Here is a 20,014-nt window from a genome sequence, read left to right as displayed (position 1 = left end):
AGTCAACCAAGAAAGTTCTTCAGAAGGTGAAGGAACTATGGTATGTTCTCAATGATTCTCACCACTATAGAAAACATCCTAAATGGATTCATCAATTCCTGATATGGCACACTTCTGCCCAAAACATCCTATTTGGACAGGTTGGAAGGGCATTCTAAAGTCCTACGTAGCTGAGGTTGGGCAGGGTCTGGGATTTTCTTTTACTTTCTTGTGTCTTTCACTTAAAGGGGATGTACCATAGACTGTGTGCATCATATGAAATTTCAGTGTATGGACAATCATTGTTCCTTCAATGCTCTAACCACAGTGAGGACTGTCTCAAATCATCAGGGACAGGATGCTCCAGTTCCAAGCTGTTCAGAAGAAAGCAGCAGTGAGGTTAGTGCCTGATCCTGTGAGATGTTCCTGTGTACTTTAGGTGACCAATACAGTATTTCCAATGTCTCAGAGTGAATAGGCAGGTATTGAAATTGGGATACGGTCTCTAGTAATGGACCACACATCTGCCTGCAGCAAGATAAATAAACTATGACTTGATAATGACCAGGTCATAAGGTTTGGTTAAGTATACCAAAGGACATCTGGATAGGATACTCTCTGTTCTTTGAATCTTGTATTAGGGCATAAGTTTGGGTCTTCGGTTTGTGCCTGCACCTCTCTACCAGCAGGAGGGGAGGCCACTCCTAACCATGGCTGGCATCTGGATTGCACTAACCATCTCAACAGTAAACCTTTACACTCTGCATTGTTCGAGGAAATACAATCTATGAGCAAATCTAATAAGTAGCCAACATTCGCAAGCTGCCGACTTGGTAAACAGGAAACCCTCTGTCCCAAATATTTAATTTGTTCTTTCTAAATCTCTTTTATCCATATATTCTTTTTTGATTTATTTTTTTTATTTTGACATGATCCACACTGAGCATAGAATGTTACAAGAATAAACTCTCAGCCTATCTTCCTGGGGACAGTTCTATGTTAGAAACCTTACCTGCAGTTCTTCCTCATGTTCCTGTTGAGTATTTATTCAACTCCCTGTTCAGATTTACTACCCACACTGCTTTCACCATTGGCCAGTCATTTTCATTCCAATCCCCATTCCTGTTCTGACAAGTCGGCCCATAGCCTCTCCTATTGCCATGGTGAGGCCACTCTCAGGTTGGAGGAGCAAAACCTCATATTCTGTTTGGGTAGTCTCCAACCCAATGGCATGAACATTGATTTCTCTACTTCCAGTATTCTTTACCCCCCTCCCCCTTCTGCCTTTTACCATTCCTCATTCTGGCTCCCCTCTTACCCCCTTCTCTTCTCACCTGCCCTGTGGTGCCCCACTTCCTACTCTTTCTCCTGTGGTCCACTCTCCTCTTCTATCCTTCCTCTTCAGCCCTTTATCTATTATCTTCCAGCTTCCTATTCCACTCACCCCTCCCCCACACACCTGTATGTACATTGAAATTGTACAAAAAGAAAAATGATAACAGAATGTAGAATGTAGGGCTTTGTTTACAGAGAAAGCGCAGCAAGGGCAAACATTTGAGGTGCAAAGGCCATGACAAGGTAGTGATCAATGAGGTCTTGATAATTCATGGGCATTTGAAGATATTTCCAACATTGCGAAAATTCAAAAGATGCTAGAAAGCTGGAAATTAGCTTAGAAGCTATGTAAAATTACACCTGTTTTCTGCAATTGTCTGCTGGAGACATTGAAGACACTCATTCCAAAATAGCCATTAATTTACAAGTGATTGGGAATGGTCTACAAATATGAAAATAAAATTCATAGCTCAGGGTCATATTGCCTAAAAACTAGTTCAATATACACCCAGTGACCACGTTATTCAGTACCTAATAAAGGAGCCATTGAGTGTATGTTCATGGTCTTCTGCTGCTGAGCCTATCCACTTCAAGGTTCGATGTATTATGTGTTCAAAGATGCTCTTCTGCACACCATTGTTGTAACACACAGTTACTGTTGCTTGAACCAGTGTGTCTATTCTCCTCTGACCTCTCACATTAACAAGGCGTTTCCCCCACAGAATCACTGAACATTTTTGTTTTTCACATCTTTCTTTGTCAGACTCTCTGTAATTCTTGGAACGCTTGTGCATGAAAATCCCAGGAGATCAGCAGTTTCTGAGATACACAAACCACCCCGTCTGGCACCAAAAAAAAATCCCACAGCCAAAGTCACTGAGATCACATTTCTTCCCCATTCTGATGTTTGGTCTGCACAATAACTGAACCTCTTGACATGTTTGCATGTTTTTATGTATCAAGTTGCTGCCACCTGATTGGCTGATTAGATATTTGCTTTGGTGAGTAAATGTACAGCAGTACCCAATAAGGAGGCTACTGAATGTATATCTTTATGCATGCATGGGATTTCTTGCTTCATCTAAAGCAACATCACTAATCTCACTTGTGAAGGTGAAAATGGGCAGGCTGCTAGAATAATTGGAATAGGTGTGCTGAGGAACACTGCCTATTCCTGATGAAGGAATGGAAAACTTCAGAATGGTGTGCAGCAAGAGAGGAATTTGCAGACAAAAGTGCTCCATTGTCTTTCCAAGAAGCTAAAATCACCGATTTGTTCGGTGCTAACAAGGACCTCTTGGTGTCTAGCTAAATAACTAATGTTCATTTTCTGAGTATAGTCACAGTGATGAAAGAAATGAACATTCAGGCTAATGTTACAATATTTATCAAGTGGGCTGCTTTACTTTGTATACTGGGACATCTCTTAAGGATTGTTGGACTGGGCAAGAGAAGACTATAAGATATAGGCCCATTGAGTCTGCTCTGCCATTCAGTCTTAGCTGATCTTTTTCCCCCTCCTCACCCCCACTCCCCAGCCTTCTCCCCATAACCTTTGGTGCCATGTCCAATCAAGAATATGTCAAGCTCTGTCTTAAATACACCCAACGACCTGGCTTCCACAACTGCCTGTGGTAATACATTCCACAAATTCACCATCCTCTGGCTAAAGACATTTCTCTGCATCTCTGTTTTAAATGGATGCCCCTCTATCCTGAGGCTATGTTCTCTTGTCCTAGACTCCCCCACCATGGGGAACATCCTTTCCACATCTACTCTACCTAGGCCTTTCAATATTCGAAAGGTTTCAATGAGATCCCCCCTCATCCTTCTAAATTCCTGTAAGTACAGACCCAGAGCCATTAAATGTTCCTCAAATGATAACCCTTTCATTCCTGGAATCATCCTTGTGAACCTCCTCTGAATCCTTTCCAATGCCAGCACATCTTTTCTCAGATGAGGAGCCCAAAACTGTTCACAATATTCAAGGTGAGGCCTCACCGGCGCCTTATAAAGCCTCAGCATCACATCCCTACTCTTATATTCTAGCTCTCTTGAAATGAATATGAACATTGCATTTGTCTTCCTCACCACCGACTCTACCTGCAAGTTAACCTTTAGGGTGTTCTGCACAAGGACTCCCAAGTCCCTTTGCCCTTCTGATATTTGGATTTTCTCTCTGTTTAGAAAATAGTGTACACCTTTATTCCTTCTATCAAAGAGCATGACTATACACTTCCTTACACTATATTCCATCTGCCACTTCTTTCCCCATTCTCCCAATCTGTCTAAGTCCTTCTGAATACTCCCTGCTTGTTCAACTCTCCCTGCCCCTGCACCTATGTTCATGTCATCTGCAAACTTGTCAGCAAAGCCAACAATTCTGTCATCCAAATCATTGACGCAAAATGTGAAAAGAAACTGTCCCAACACCTTCTTCCTAATGGTGGCAGTGAGAAGAAAGCATGGCCTAGATGGTGAGGGTTCTTGATGATGGATAGTGCTTTCCTGTGTCAATGTAGATGTGCTCAGTAATGGGGCTAGCTTTACCTGTGACAGACTGGGCTGTATCCACTACCTTTTGTAGACTTTTCCATTCAAGGTCATTGGTTTTTCCATACCAGGCCATGGTGCTACTAGTCAATACATTCTCCTCTGCACATCTATGGAAGTTAGTCAAAGTTTGAGATGACATGCTGAATCTTGGCAAACTTATAAAAAAGTAAAGGCACTGCTGTGCTTTCTTCATAATAGCACTCACGTGCTGGACCCAGGATAGATCCTCTGAAATAAAGTTGCTGACCCTCTCCAACTCTGATCACCTGTTGAGGACGGCTCATAGACCTTCAGTTTCCTCCTCCTGTAATCAATAATCAGCTCCTTGGTCTTGCTTGTACTGAGTAAGAAGTTATTGTTGTGGCACCATTCAGCCAGATTTTCAGTCTCCTTCCTGTATGCTGATTCATCACCACCTTTGATTCGATCAACAGTGGTGCAGTCAGCAAACTTGAATATGGCATTGGAGCTGTGCTTGGCCACACAGTCATAAGTGTAAAGCAAATAGAGTAGGGGGTTAAGCAGACAGTCTTGGGTCCACCTGTGCTGATGGTGATTGTGGAGGAGATGGGTCCACAGATGAGGAAACAGGATCCAATTGCACAAGGAGGTATTGGGGCCAAGGTTTTGAAGCTTACTGATTAGTTTTGAGGGAATGACAGTATTGAATGTCAGGCTGCAGTCGGTAAATAGCATTCTGATATACACACTTTCACTATCTTGATGTTCCAGGGTTGAAACATCTGATGAAATGGCATCTGCTGTTGACCCTTTGTAATGATAGGCAAATTGGAACGGCAGGAGTTGATATGTTTCATCACCAACTTCATCACTATGGACGTAAGTGCTTCTAGGTGATTGTCATTAAGGCAGTTTACCAAGTTCTTTACTTATTTACAGTATATGTTGAGATACAGCACGGCCTTGTAATCCCCCAGTTTAATCCTTGCCTAGTCACAGGACAATTTGCAATGATTAATTATCCTACCAACCGTATGTCTTTGGACTGTGGGAGGAAATGAGAGCACCTGGGAGGAACCCCAGCAGTTACAGAGAGAATGTGCAACCTCCTCACAGGCAGTGGCGGGAAATGAACCCATGTTGCTTGTATTGTAAAGTGTTGTGCTAACCACTAAGCTACCACCTTCTTCCACACTGGTGAAATTGAAGCCTGCTTGAAGCAAGTAGGTGTCTCAGATTTCCAAAGTGAGACTTTAAAGATACCAGTGAAAACTCCTGTCAGTTGATCAGCACAGGTCTTTAGAACTCGGCCATGTACAATGAGCCGGGTGTTTTCCATTGGTTCACCCCTTAAAGGATGCTCTCACATCGGCCTTAGAAACTGAAATAATAGTGTCTTTGTGGGCTGTGGGAGTTTGTGAAGTTGCTTCCATGTTTGACAGTCAAAACAAACATAAAAAGCATTGAGCTCATCTGGGAGTGAAATCTTGTTCTCACTGCTGTCTCTTTGTTTCACTTTGTAAGAGGTGATAGCATTAAAGCCCTGTCACAGCTGTCAAGCATCCCTCAGTGATTCAAGTTTAGTCCAGAGTTGCCACTATGCATGTGAGATGGCTTTCTGGAGGCCTCTTGTATTTTGCTTGGTCGCCAGACCCGAACGCCATGAATCTGGCCCTCAGCAGTTTGCAGATCTCATGATTTATCCAGGGCTTTGAGCTGGGGGAAGACTGAAAGATTTGTGGGGGCACACTCGGCTGCGACTGTTTTTATAAAGTCCATGACAATTGTGGCGTATCTGTTCAGATCCTCTGAGTCTGTGAACATGGCCCAGTCCACCAACTCAAAGTGATCGTATAGCCTCTCCTCTGCCTCCTGCAACCACCTCTTTGTTGTCCTTACCTCTGGAGTCTCACTTTATAGCCTCTATCTGTATGGAGATAGAAGGAGGACAGCTAGATGATCTGATTTCCTGAAATAAGGTCGAGGGATGGAGCAATAAGCATTCCTAATTGTAGTGTTGGGACCACTTGTGCTGCAAGTGATATGTTAATTATAATTGGGCAGAGATTTCTTCAATCAAGCCTGATTGAAGTCCCCAGCAATGATTTGAAAGATCTTGGGGTAGGGTCTATCTTGTTTGCTGATGGTGGGTCTCAATACCTCATGTGCCTGCTTAACATCGACCTTTGGCAGTATGTAAACTGCAGTCAGAATCACCCTAGGTAAGTAGAATGGTCAGCAGTTAATCATTAGATACTCCAGGTTGGGGGAACAAGAGTACGACAAAACCGCCACATCCCAGCACCATGAAGTGTTTATCCTGCAACACAGACCTTTGGCCCTCTTTGAAACAGCGGTTCAGTTGATCTGGTACATTGAGAACCCCTTGAGTCTTCCTGACATATCCAGAGTGTCTGAGGTGAGCCATGTCTTTTGGAACCCAGAACACAGCAATACCTCATTTCCCTCTGATACAGCAATCTTGCCCTGAGTTCCTCAATCTTATTCTTTAGCAACTGTACATTTACTAACAAGATACTGGGTAGAGGAAGTTCTAGTCTGCTTTGGGATCTTTCCCTTCTGGCCATGGTGATGCGCTTTTTTCCACTTACAGGTACCGTGCCTGCATTCCTGAGAGTTCAGTCCACTGACTCGTTCAGAAAGTCATGAAATTGCTAGTTCGTTAAAATGGCTCAAAAGTACGTTACTTAAAGCAAATTTCAGGCTGCAGTTTATAGTGAGAGTAGTTCAGAAGTATATTTAGAAGTATTGTAAGCTGTCTGCAAGCTGTCACTGTATTTCATCAGTGCCATCTTGCCTTGCGAAAGTTTAGTTGAATCGTGTTTGGGGCGAGTGAGGCGTCTTTTGATGTTGGGCTCAGTAGTATTGCTGTACACTTGAAATCCATCACCTGATAGTCTGACCTTTGGCCTCTATGCAAACAAGTGTTTGTGACCCATGGTAAAGTAGTTCAACATTTGGTCCCTGTTACCTGACCTTCCCCGTGTTCCTTCTCTTCAAACAGGTGATATTCCGCGCCCTCTCCCCGGCACACTCCATGCAGGACCCCTACAGTCCTCAAGCTCAAGAACTGTTGAAGGTCACCAACATCCGGATGCGAATGCTGAAGCGGCAACCGTGTCCCTGCTTGGCGCAAGTAACCAGCCTCAAACCGCAAGCGTTTGCACACTACGCAGTCTATGACTTTATCGCCATGGGCAGCTGCTTCTGCAATGGCCATGCTGAGCAGTGTGAGCCAGTAGAGGACTTCAGGCCAGAACAGGACAACACTTACACCATGGTACGTATGTCCGCCAGAACGTAGGACCAGCACTCCAGTGTGGGATGGTACTGTGGCTGCTGCTGCCACAATTAATGCTGATTTGATTGACTTGCCTTTTTTTCCCTGTCACAGACTCATCGCAAAGCTCATTATTCCTTCTGCCGCTGTCGGTTTAGAGATAAGATCTGTTTGTAGATTGGGGAACTGCTTTGCAGAGAACCTTCCCTCCAACTGCCACACTCAGTGCCCACCTACTTTAATTCTAGTTCCTATTCCCATTCTGACATTGGTCCATGGCTTCGTCTACTGCCATAATGAGGCCTCTCTCAGGTTAGAGGAACACCACTTCATATTTCATCTGGGTTGCCTCCAACCCAATGGCATGAGACTTGATTTCTCTAACCTGGTCATTTCTGCCCCCACTCCATTCTCTCTTTTCCATTCCCTTCTGACTACCTCCTTACACCTTCTCTTCTCCCTGCAGTGCTCCTCGTCCTTCCCTTTCTTCTATGATCTACTCTCTTCTCCTATCAGATTCCTCCTTCTTCAGCCCATTCACCTGTCACCTCCCAGCTTCTCACTTCATCCTCCTTTCCTCACCCATCCAGCTCCTCCATTACCGAGTTTCACATATCACCAGCCAGCTTGTATGTTTTCCCCTCCCCTCACCTTTTTATTCTGGCTTCTTCCCACTTTCTTTCCAATCCTGATGAAGGGTCTTGGCCCAAAATATTGACTGATCATTTCCCTCCAAAGATGCCACCTGATCTGCCGTGTTCCTCCAGCATTTTGTGTGTGTTGTTCTGTTTGTTATGGTCTAGACTTTGCTCACTTTGGATGCAGTTTCCATATTTCTCAATGTACCTGCTGCAAACAAAGGTGGAAGACTCCAGCCAACCAGACAAGCATTGCCAGCAATTTCCTGGCTGAATTCTGCTGCTGGAACGTCCCAGAGCTAGAGTTTGTAGTTAACCCCAGCTTTTAGATGGGAAGGGCCTGGCACAGGATCTGAGATTTTGTTCACTTGGGTGGGGACTTTAGGGTCATGTGGAAGAATGAGGTGTGTTGTCTTCAGGTTATTATTTCTGTTTTGTTAAATATTTTAAGTTATTTAAGTGTTTCTAAATGTTATATTGTTTGTTAAAATGTAACAAACAACGGGACATTACATTACAGTGTGGTCTAACCAGGGTTTTATTGACTTCGTGGCTCTTGAACTCAATCCCCCAACTAATGAAGGCTGACCACCCTATCAACTTGTACAGCGACTTTGACAGATCTGTGGACGAGGACCCAAGGACCCTCTGTTCCTCCATGTTGTCAAGAATCCTGCCATTAACCCTGAATTCTGCCCACATTTGATAATATTTGTTTTCTGTTTAACATTTTAATTGCTTAAGTTTTCCAAAGTTTAACATTGTTAAAATGTTTTAATTGCTTAGTTTTGATAATGGTTTAAAAATTTTCAGAAACGTTCTCTTTTGGAAGAGGACAGCGAGGCTTTGAGAGGAAGTGTGGCGGCGGCCATTTTCAAATTGTCCAATTGCGTCTCAGATCAGAGTTCTGAGAGGCGGGACTGCGCAGGCTCGTGAAGGAGGCCTGGGAAGGCGGGAAGATATAAACAGAATGCAGCCTTAAGAAGTGGGCAGCTTCGTTTGCGGGCAGCGGAGTGCGCCGGGTGCAGAGTGTAGGGCTTGGGCTCAGGGGGCTTAGGCGGAAGAGGGTACAGTAGGCTTATCTTTTAGTTCTTGTTATTTTCAGTTATTTGGGAAGTATGATTGTGAGGGCAGCTTGTTGTTCTCGTTGTCGGATGTGGGAGGTCCTGGAGTCTCTGAGCCTCCCGGACGTCCACATCTGCGCCAGGTGCGCTGAACTGCAGCTCCTGAGGGACCGAGTTAGGGAACTGGAGCTGCAGCTCGATGACCTTCGCCTGGTCAGGGAGCGTGAGGAGGTGATAGAGAGGAGTTACAGGCAGGTGGTCACTCCGGGGCCACGGGAGGCAGATAGGTGGGTCACGGTCAGGAAGGGGAAGAGGCAGGTACTAGAGAGTACCCCGGTGGCTGTACCCCTTGACAATAAGTACTCATGTTTGAGTACTGTTGGGGGGGACAGCCTACCTGGTGGAAGTGACAGTGGCCGAGCCTCCGGCACAGAGGATGGCCCTGTAGCTCAGAAGGGTAGGGATAGAAGAAAGAGGTCCATAGTAATAGGGGACTCGATAGTCAGGGGTTCAGACAGGCGGTTCTGTGGAGGTGATCGGGAGTCCCAGATGGTAATTTGCCTCCCTGGTGCCAGGGTTCGGGACGTTTCTGATCGCGTCCAAGATATCCTGAAGTGGGAGGGTGAGGAGCCAGTGGTCGTGGTACATGTAGGTACCAGTGACATAGGTAGGAAAGGGGAAGAGGTCCTGAAACGAGAGTATAGGGAGTTAGGAAGGCAGTTAAGAAGAAGGACCGCAAAGGTAGTAATCTCGGGATTACTGCCTGTGTCACGCGACAGTGAGAGTAGAAATGGAATTAGGTGGAGGATGAATGCGTAGCTGTGGGATTGGAGCAGGGGGCAGGGATTCAAGTTTCTGGATCATTGGGACTTCTGGGGCAGGCGTGACCTATTCAAGAAGGAAGGGTTACACTTGAATCCTGGGGGGACCAATATCCTAGCGCGGAGGTTTGCTAGGGCTACAGGGCAGACTTTAAACTAGTAAGATGGGGGAGCAGGAATCAATTTGAGGAAACTATGGGAGAGGAGGTTAGTTCACCAGTAGAGCAAGTAAAGAGACAGTGTGTGAGGGAGGAAAGGCAGGTGATAGAGAAGGGATGCGCTCAGCCCGAAGATGTAGGGGAGAAGAAAGAAAAGGATAAAAAATTTGAATGCATTGTTAGGGATGAAAAGAGAGGAGGAGGTGGAGAGTATCTTAAATGTATCTATTTTAATGCTAGGAGTATTGTAAGAAAGGTGGATGAGCTTAAAGTGTGGATTGATACCTGGAATTATGATGTTGCAGCTATTAGTGAAACATGGTTGCAGGAAGGGTGTGATTGGCAACTAAATATTCCTGGATTTAGTTGCTTCAGGTGTGATAGAGTAGGCAGGGCCAGAGGAGGAGGTGTTGCATTGCTTGTCCGAGAAAATCTTATGGCGGTGCTTTGGAAGGATAGATTAGAGAGCTCCTTGAGGGAGGCTATTTGGGTGGAATTGAGGAATGGGAAAGGTGTAGTAACACTGATAGGAGTGTATTATAGGCCACCTAATGGGGAGCGTGAGTTGGAAGAGCAAATATGTAAGGAGATAGCAGATATTTGTAGTAAACACAAGGTGGTGATTGTGGGAGATTTTAATTTTTCCACACGTAGACTGGGAAGCTCATTCTGTAAAAGGGCTGGATGGTTTAGAGTTTGTGAAATGTGTGCAGGATAGTTTTTTGCAACAATACGTAGAAGTACTGACTAGAGATGGGGCAGTGTTGGATCTCCTGTTAGGGAATGCGATAGGTCAGCTGACAGATGTATGTGTTGGGGAGCACTTCGGGTCCAGTGATCACAATAGCATTAGCTTCAATATAATTATGGAGAAGGACAGGACCTAGAGTTGAGATTTTTGATTGGAGAAAGGCTAACTTTGAGGAGATGCGAAGGGATTTAGAGAGAGTGGATTGGGTCAAGTTGTTTTATGGGAAGGATGTAATAGAGAAATGGAGGTCATTTAAAGGTGAAATTATGAGGGTACAGAATCTTTATGTTCCTGTTAGGTTGAAAGGAAAGGTTAAAGGTTTGAAAGCACCATGGTTTTCAAGGGATATTAGAAATTTGGTTCGGAAAAAGAGGGATGTCTACAATAGATATAGGCAGCATGGAGTAAAGGAATTGCTTGAGGAATATAAAGAATGTAAAAGGAATCTTAAGAAAGAGATTAGAAAAGCTAAAAGAAGATACGAGGTTGGTTTGGCAAATAAGGTGAAAGTAAATCCGAAAGGTTTATACAGTTATATTAAAAGCAAGAGGATAGTGAGGGATAAAATTGGCCCCTTAGAGAATCAGAGTGGTCAGCTATGTGTGGAGCCGAGGGAGATGGGAGAGATTTTGAACGATTTCTTCTCTTCGGTATTCACTAAGGAGAAGGATTTTGAATTGTGTAAGGTGTGGGAAACAGGTAAGGAAACTATGGAACCTATGACAATTAAAGAGGTGGAAGTACTGGCGCTTTTAAGAAATTTAAAAGTGGATAAATCTCCAGGTCCTGACAGGATATTCCCCAGGACCTTGAGGGAAGTTTGTGTAGAAATAGCAGGAGCTCTGACAGAGATCTTTAAGATGTCATTAGAAACGGGGATTGTGCCGGAGGATTGGCGTATTGCTCACGTGGTTCCATTGTTTAAAAAGGGTTCTAGAAGTAAGCCTAGCAATTATAGACCTGTCAGTTTGACGTCAGTGGTGGGTAAATTAATGGAAAGTATTCTTAGAGATAGTATTAATAATTATCTGGATAGACAGGGTCTGATTAGGAACAGTCAACATGGATTTGTGCGTGGAAGGTCATGTTTGACAAACCTTATTGAATTTTTTGAAGAGGTTACGAGGAATGTTGACGAGGGTAAGGCAGTGGATGTAGTCTATATGGACCTCAGCAAAGCCTTTGACAAAGTTCCACATGGAAGGTTAGTTAAGAAGGTTCAGTCGTTAGGTATTAATGCTGGAGTAATAAAATGGATTCAACAGTGGCTAGATGGGCGATGCCAGAGAGTAGTGGTGGATAATTGTTTATCGGGATGGAGGCCGGTGACTAGCGGGATGCCTCAGGGATCTGTTTTGGGCCCAATGTTGTTTGTAATATACATAAATGATCTGGATGATGGGGTGGTAAATTGGATTAGTAAGTATGCTGATGATACTAAGGTAGGAGGTGTTGTGGATAATGAGGTGGGTTTTCAAAGCTTGCAGGGAGATTTATACCGGTTAGAAGAATGGGCTGAACGTTGGCAGATGGAGTTTAATGCTGAGAAGTGTGAGGTTCTACATTTTGGCAGGAATAATTTAAATAGAACATACAGGGTAAATGGTAGGGCATTGAGGAATGCAAAGGAACAAAGAGATCTAGGAATAACAGTGCATAGTTCCCTGAAGGTGGAGTCTCATGTAGATAGGGTGGTGAAGAAGGCTTTTGGAACGCTGGCCTTTATAAATCAAAGCATTGAGTACAGAAGTTGGAATGTAATGTTAAAATTGTACAAGGCATTGGTAAGGCCAAATTTAGAATATTGTGTGCAGTTCTGGTCACCGAATTATAGGAAAGATATCAATAAATTAGAGAGAGTGCAGAGACGATTTACTCGGATGTTACCTGGGTTTCAGCACTTAAGTTACAGAGAAAGGTTGAACAAGTTAGGTCTCTATTCATTGGAGCGTAGAAAGTTGAGGGGGGATTTGATCGAGGTATTTAAAATTTTGAGAGGGATAGATAGAGTTGACGTGAATAGGCTGTTTCCATTGAGAGTAGGGGAGATTCAAACGAGAGGACATGATTTGAGAGTTAGGGGGCAGAAGTTTAAGGGAAACACGAGGGGGTATTTCTTTACTCAGAGAGTGATAGCTGTGTGGAATGAGCTTCCTGTAGAAGTAGTAGAGGCCAGTTCAGTTGTGTCATTTAAGGTAAAATTGGATAGATATATGGACAGGAAAGGAGTGGAGGGTTATGGGCTGAGTGCGGGTAGGTGGGACTAGGTGAGATTAAGAGTTCGGCACGGACTAGGAGGGCCGAGATGGCCTGTTTTCATGCTGTGATTGTTATATGGTTATATGGTTATAAATATTGAATGTTTTTAAGAGCTTTGACAAGAAATGTGGATGAGGGCAGGCTTTTTCTGTTTGAGACAAGAGCATCAATTTTCCAGATTTGGGAATGATACGTTTTGGGGAAATTGCTGAAGTGGGTGAGAGTGTGAGAATTTTGGGATTGGAGTGGATTTATTAATGTCACACGTACCAAGGTACAGGGAAAAGCTTGTTTTGCATACTGTTCCTACAGATTAATTGAGCTAGACCAAGAACAAAAGCAGAGTAGAGGGTAACAGCTGCAGAGAAAGTGCAGTGAGGTGCAAGGCTTAATATGTAGATTGTAAGTCCAAGAATCCATTGTATTGTACTAGGGAACCATTCCTCACTACCAATATAAGCACAGACCAACGAAGAATCTCCACCAGCATCCAGGACAATATTCCTCCCTTGCTGTCTTGTTACAGCAGGATAGAAGTTTCCCTGAGCCCGGTATTGGGTGCTTTCAAACTTTTGTTTCTTCTGTATGATGAGAGCGGCGAGAGAAGAAAATGACCAGGACGGGTAAGGGGTTGGATGATGCTGGCTGCTTTACTAGGCAGCAAGAAGTCGAGACATAGAGGGGGGGAGGCTGGATTCCATGATGTGCTGAGCTGTGCTATGCCCAGTACTCTGCAGATTCTTGCAATCATGTGAAAAGCCGTTGCCATATCAAACCATTATGCATCCAGATAGAATTCTTTCTATGGAGCATCAATAAAAATTGGTAAGGGCATGCTAGATTTCTTTAGCCTTGGGTTCATTAGGCATATGCAGGCTTGTATTTTATCGCCAAGTAACAAGGTACTAACAGTTCCCTAGAGTACCCAGGCCAAAGTTGGAGAACTTATGGATATGTACACGTGGGATCATAACTCCTATCGGTGTGATGGGATTGCATAATATTCATTTGCTGCAAAGCATTTTATGGCAGCCAATAGGAAGGGATCACTGATGCAATCCCCTACACACTCTTATAGCTAGATCCCACCATGTTAATGTTGGTGAGTGAGGGCAGATATTGTCCAGGATGGTGACCACTGCTTGTATCAGTAGTAAGGAAGGCAAATGCAATGTTAGCATTCATTTCGAGAGGGCTAGAATATATGTAAGGATGTAAGGATGTAATGCTGAGGCCTTATAAGGTGCTGATCAGACCACATTTGGAGTATTGTAAGAGGTATGTAAAGAAAGATGTGCTGAAATTTGAGAAGGTCCAGATGAGATTTCTGAGAAGGATCCCAGGGATGAAAGCAGTAACGTATTAGGAGAGTTTGGCAGCTCAGAACCTGAGGGATTGTCAAGCTGTATCTATCCTGTCTAACCTTCTGAGAGTTTTGCCTAGTTGAAAGGGTCTTCTTCCATTCTTCTAAACTCCACTTTCAGAAGGCTTTTGACAAATTCCTGCATAAGATTAGTGTTCAAAGTTAAAGTGAGATGGGAATGACCTTGAGGATCAGGAAGAATGTTTATTCACTATATACATTTCCATGTATTAGAAACTTATTCTGGTGTATTGGTCAGGGTACAACATGCAACAAAAACAACAGCATTCAACAATTATAAAGAATAAAGAATTATATAAAATATAAAGTAAGAGGTTGATTATGGATACGGAATAAAATATGCATAAATACTATTGTGTATTACGATATAATAAGCATTATAAAAAATAGTTTTAAGTGTTTTCATTTCAGTGCGGTGATTGAGGTAATAGACGGAGAGGAATGGGGGATGGTCAATCGGATTAACTAACTGGGGGAAGAAACTTATAAGATGGCATGAAGTTTTGGTTTTAATAGCCCTACAGTGCTCTCCCGCAGGGAGCTTTTGGAAAGTCAGTTTGTGTCCTCCATGATTTTTCTTGCCCACTTCTTTTTCTTGGACACATACAATTCCTGCAGTGATGATGGACTTCAGTGAATGACCTCTTCTGCTGACATGTCAGTTCGGATACGATGAAGGAATGCCACCAAACTGGACAGTAATGGCTACTGTACTGTCATGGAGAGTCAGCAAGTTGGCAGACAGGATACAGAGTAGAATTGAACAGGTGCTTTTCTGAGTGGCCGGCAGTGACCGCAGGAATCAGTGCTGAACTGCTCGGCCTCTTCTTGTACAACACTCCTCCCAGCCCAGGGATCAATCTGGTGAATTTCTGCTGCAAGTGTATCCTTTTTAGGTAAGGAGACCAGAATTTCACACAACACTCTAGGTGTGGTCTCATCAGGTCCAATATGGCAAGAGGCAATACAAACCAATCAGCAAAGGAAAAGAATTACCATATTTGGAAGAAAGAAACTATAAAGGGACAAAACTATTTCTTAAGTGCACAATTCCACTATTGTGCTTATTTTGATGGCAGTGGTAGGGCTGCTTGAGAAGATGGCTAAGAAAACAAGTAGGATTGTGGACTTGTGAACAGAGAGGTGAGGCTCAAGAGAACAAAGTGATAATGAACCTTTGTAAAACACAGGTCCTGTGGCCATTTCCAGGATTCACACTTTTGGGGAGATGTGAAAGCTTTAGAATGAGTATGAATGGGATTTGCCAAAGTGACCTATAGGCTGGGATCTCTAGTTCTGTTGATGGGCAGATTCTGACTGAATGTTTAAAGTCATGAAGTGTACAGACAGAGTAGAAGGAGAGAGAGAGAGAGAGACTGTTCTCTTTGGAGGAGAGGCCCCAGACCCGGGGAAATGAATTGTACGTGATTGGAAAAAGATGAGATGAAGAAGGAACTTTCACACGGAGAGTGGTTAAGCCCCAGCATACACTGCTAAGAATGAGTGGAGATCAGTCTTGCTGTACAGTTTAAAAGGCATCTAGATAAACAGGAGAGAAACTACAGGACTGTGAAGAGAAGCCAGAGAGTGGGACTAGTGGAAGTAGATTGTCCTTCCCCAGAGCTGGTATGAATGTCTTCCCGTTCTGTGTCTCATGGTGCTACAGGAAAATTGGAAGGCAGGTAGTTAGATGTATAAGCATTAAATAGGATTTTACTTCATTTCCAGAGAGCTTTTAAGATATTTAACCAGCTTATAAAGATTAGCCTCACTTTGTTAACATCTAAGGGATGAGATTTGTGTTTCCATTTCTTAGTTCAACAACACACTTTCAATCTGAAAGCAGTGTTCATCAAATACTTAAGTCTCTCTGTTGCTTAAACGTCATTTTAATGAGACTGAAGTAGGCGTTCAGAATAAATGGTTATATTTCAGAAATGTAATTGAAGTGCCACAATAAGGTACAATTAAATTTTATTCTTTGTTTCTACTTTTAGGATTTGGGTATTATTGATCATGCCAGTATTTACCGGTCCCAGCTAGCTCTGTTGATTGCGTGCTGGTTTTCCATGTTTTCTAGTGTCTCTGCTTTACCAGGTTGCCACCTCACCTTTGGGTTTTCCAAGTGATTCTGCAGATGCTGAAAATCCAGAGCAACACTGGATGCTGGAGGAACTTTGAGCCACTGATGAGGCCTAATTTGACATATTGCATGCATCAGGTCACCTACCTGCAGGAAAGATGCCAGTAAGATCGAAAGAATACACAGAAAATTTGCAAAGATGTTATCAGGAATTGAGGACCTGAGTTACAGGGAAAGGTTGAATAGGTTAGGGCTTTATTCCATGGAGCCCAGGAGAATTAGAGAAGGTATACAAAATTGAGAGGTATTTATAGGGTAAATGCAAGGAGGCTTTTTCCACTGAGGTTGAATGAGTATAGAACTAGTGATCATAGGTTAAGGGTGAGAAATGAAATATTTAAGCAGAGCATGAGGAGGAACCTCCTCACAAAGAGGGAGCAAATTGTAAATAGATGTGAGTTCAATTTCAACATTTCAGAGAAATTTGGATAAGTACGTAGATGGAAGGGGTATGGAGGATTATAGTTTAAATACAGGTCAATTGGACTAGGCAGAACAATAGACATGGACTAGATGGGCTGAAGGGCTTGCTTCTGTAGTCCTCTAAGCCTATGACTAGCTCAGGCAGTGTCAATGGAGAGGGATAAACATGATGAAGGGATAAACAATGTCTCAGTCTGAGACATTGATTGTTCATTCCTCTCCATAGCTGCTGCCTGACTTGCTAAGTGTGGTGAACTACATATACCTGTCTGGACACGCCCCCCTGCTGACTGCTCCTGTGGCTCCTCCCACAGACCCCTGCCCTCAGTCTCCAGGATGTAGTATGGTGGTCAATTACTGCTTGTTCTTTCTTCTAGTCAATAAAAGCCACTATCTCGCCTCATGTCTCGGAGAGTTATTGATGGTGCATCACTAAGTTCCTCCAGCATTTCATGTGTGTTGCTCAAGCATGGCATGTGCTTTCTTCACCACTCTGCCTACCTGCAGGGAGGTCTGAATTGGACCCTAAATGTAAATGTTTTACTGTTCAGTGCCAGCAAGGGGGACGGGCACCCGGGGTCCTGGCAGCATTGCAGGAATGCATGGCAATAACCCTGGTCAAGGAAGTGAGGAATGCTCTGCTCTTGTAGAGAGTGATTCAGGTGCTCAGTATTTTCATCTGCCTGGGCATGCCTGCAAATCCTTCACTGTCACTGTGTCACAATCCTGGAGCTCTCTGCCAGGCACTGCACCAGCTGCTGGGGATTAACAAATCCCACCTCTGGGAAACCAGACATTGAACAATTAATGCCAGTTTTGTGGCAAGCTGGAAGTCATTAGTCCATCCAATCTATCAGGAATCTGACTATATAATGTAATGCTGTTGGTTATGATGCGTGGTGGATTGAATGGCCAGCGCCTGTACAAACTATTGCTATATTCGACTGGGGTGTAAACAAAATATTTAACATGCTGATGGACTGCAGTGATTAGCTACTTGATAAATAAAAATAATCTCATTCCATCTCAAAAACAGTCTGCATCAAATCAGCTGCACTCCAATCCAGATATGTTTATTGAAAAATATCATTGACCAATAATGCACAGCTTTGGCTTGATTCCAGAGCCAACAGCGCATAACATAACTTTGAGGGAACAAGGAAAAAACTTTGTTGCTCCCTGGTCTGTCATTCACTTCATCAGTCAGGCCATCAGCAGCAGGTGACTGCTGCAAACAAGAGTGGTTGAGAAAGCCTCTCCATCATTTACTGTGTGTGTTTCTGTCCTTTCCTGTCTTTCACCACCCTTTAGCTCCCCTCTTCCACCTAATTCCTTCCTCAATCAGCAACAGAAGCTTGAAACTGATGGGTTAACTTTGGTCTAGCAATTCAAGAGAGGATGAATTCAGGCCCCACCATGACACATCAATCCTGTGAGTCTTCGGCTCATCTTGTTATGATGACCACGAGCAAAGCCATTACCCAGTGGCTTGACTCACCTCCTGCAGTAAAGAGGACTTGATGTTGTAACCGTTCCACAAGTATCACAGGCAAAACCCTCCCTGCCATTGAGCACATCTACAAGGAGTGCTGTCACAAGAAAGCAGCGATCATCATCAAGGACCCCACCGTCCAGGCCACGCTCTCTTCTGACAACTACTGTCAGGAAGGAGCCTTGGGTCCCACACCACCAGGTTCAGGAACAGTTATTACTCGAAAACTATCAGGGAACTTCCCTCACTTCAACACTGAACCGATTCCACAATCTATCAACTCACTTTCAAGGACTCAACAACATATGTTCTCAGCTTTATTTATTTATTTGCACAATTTGTCTTCTTTTGCACTTTGATTGTTTGTCAGTTTTTCTTTATGTATATTTCTTTTCATAAATTCCACTGCCTTTCTTTAGTTTCCTGTAAATGCTTGTAAGAAAATGAATCTCAATGTAGTATATGGTGACAGATATGAACTTTGAATTTACTTTGAACTTTGACCAAGTCTTCCCAGGGTTGGTGATCCCCAAGGCATGCAACTTGATATCCCTTATCTCAGAACCCTGTGGGTTCCATTCTCACTCCCAACCTGAACACATAGTTCAGAGTGAATTTCCATCCACTTCTGAGAAATTGCTGCGTTGTTGGAGAGGCAATCTTTCGGATGGGAGATGAAACTGAAGCTTCACAAACCATTAAAACTGACATAAGGCTCCAAGGTGCCATTTGAGTATAAGACAGCTCTTCCCAGCCTTTTGCCTGATGCTTATGCCTCAACCAATCTCATCGTAACAGGTTTATTCCCACGCTGCTGACCACAGGAACTTGGAGTCATAGAGTTATACTGCATAGAGGTCAACTCATCCAAGCCAACTCTGCTGCCAGTAAACCAGCCCTGTTTAGCCCATAGCCCTCTAAAACTTTCCTATACAGTTGGCTTTTAAATGTCACTTATGTGCCCACATCTAGCAGCTTACTACAGATATGTGTGAAGAAACTACCATTTTAAATATCTCGCCAATGATCTTAAACCTAAGCCTTCTTGTTTCCAGCAGCCCCTCCTGGGACAAAGACTATGACCTGTCCGTGCCCCTCATGATCTTCTATACCTCTATCAAGTCACCCCTCAAACTCTTACAGTCCAAGGAATTAACTTGTTTTTTTAATGATTACAACAGCAGCTATACTTTAGAAATAGACAATTCACAGTAGGACAGGCTGAAGCCTTGAAAAGTGCTATAGAAATGCAAGCTTCCCTCCAGAATACCACTGGCTGGACCCCTCATTTCTCAGCTGATAGCTTCCCTTTCCTTTCCTTGACAGATCCATGGCAAATGCATCTGTGAGCACAACACGATGGGTGAGCACTGTGAAAGTTGTGCGCCGCTGTATAACGATCGGCCTTGGAGACCTGCAGATGGGAAGAAGGGGATGGCAAATCAGTGCCAAGGTGAGGTTACGAGACCACCCATTTCTCCAGAACCTCTTCTGAGAGCTGGGAAAGGAGACCCATGGCAATGGTGTCAGGAGTGAGGGATGGAGAGAATCTTAGGGGAAGGCTAAAGGAAGATATGGAGGAGGTTTGATCATAGGGAATTGTGGAATCTGCCAGCTGCACTAGGAGAGTCATCAACTGCAGGAGTACCAACCACAGGGGGTGTCCCAGAAGAATGACGAGCTGAGCAGTACTTGGGGATGGGATGTTTTAGTTCTCTTGTGGGCACCACTGATAAGATGGTCTGCTCC

The 20,014-nt window shown here is 43.7% G+C and overlaps 1 protein-coding gene across 2 annotated transcripts in view; it reads left to right on the top strand.

The window, feature by feature from the left end:
- The window catches only part of ntn4 (netrin 4), a 212,357-nt gene that overhangs the window by 150,201 nt on the left and 42,142 nt on the right, over positions 1-20,014 (top strand). For both annotated transcript variants that reach the window (XM_059987803.1, XM_059987804.1), the window contains exons 3-4: positions 6,857-7,132; positions 19,592-19,718. In XM_059987803.1, the coding sequence (XP_059843786.1) occupies positions 6,857-7,132; positions 19,592-19,718 (403 nt within the window). The remainder of the gene's footprint in view (positions 1-6,856; positions 7,133-19,591; positions 19,719-20,014) is intronic.

Source organism: Hypanus sabinus, chromosome 13 (assembly GCF_030144855.1).
Source record: "Hypanus sabinus isolate sHypSab1 chromosome 13, sHypSab1.hap1, whole genome shotgun sequence".
Classification (NCBI taxonomy): domain Eukaryota; kingdom Metazoa; phylum Chordata; class Chondrichthyes; order Myliobatiformes; family Dasyatidae; genus Hypanus; species Hypanus sabinus.
The sequence above is the reverse complement of the archived record's forward strand: the minus strand, read 5'-3'. Positions and strand labels throughout refer to the sequence as shown.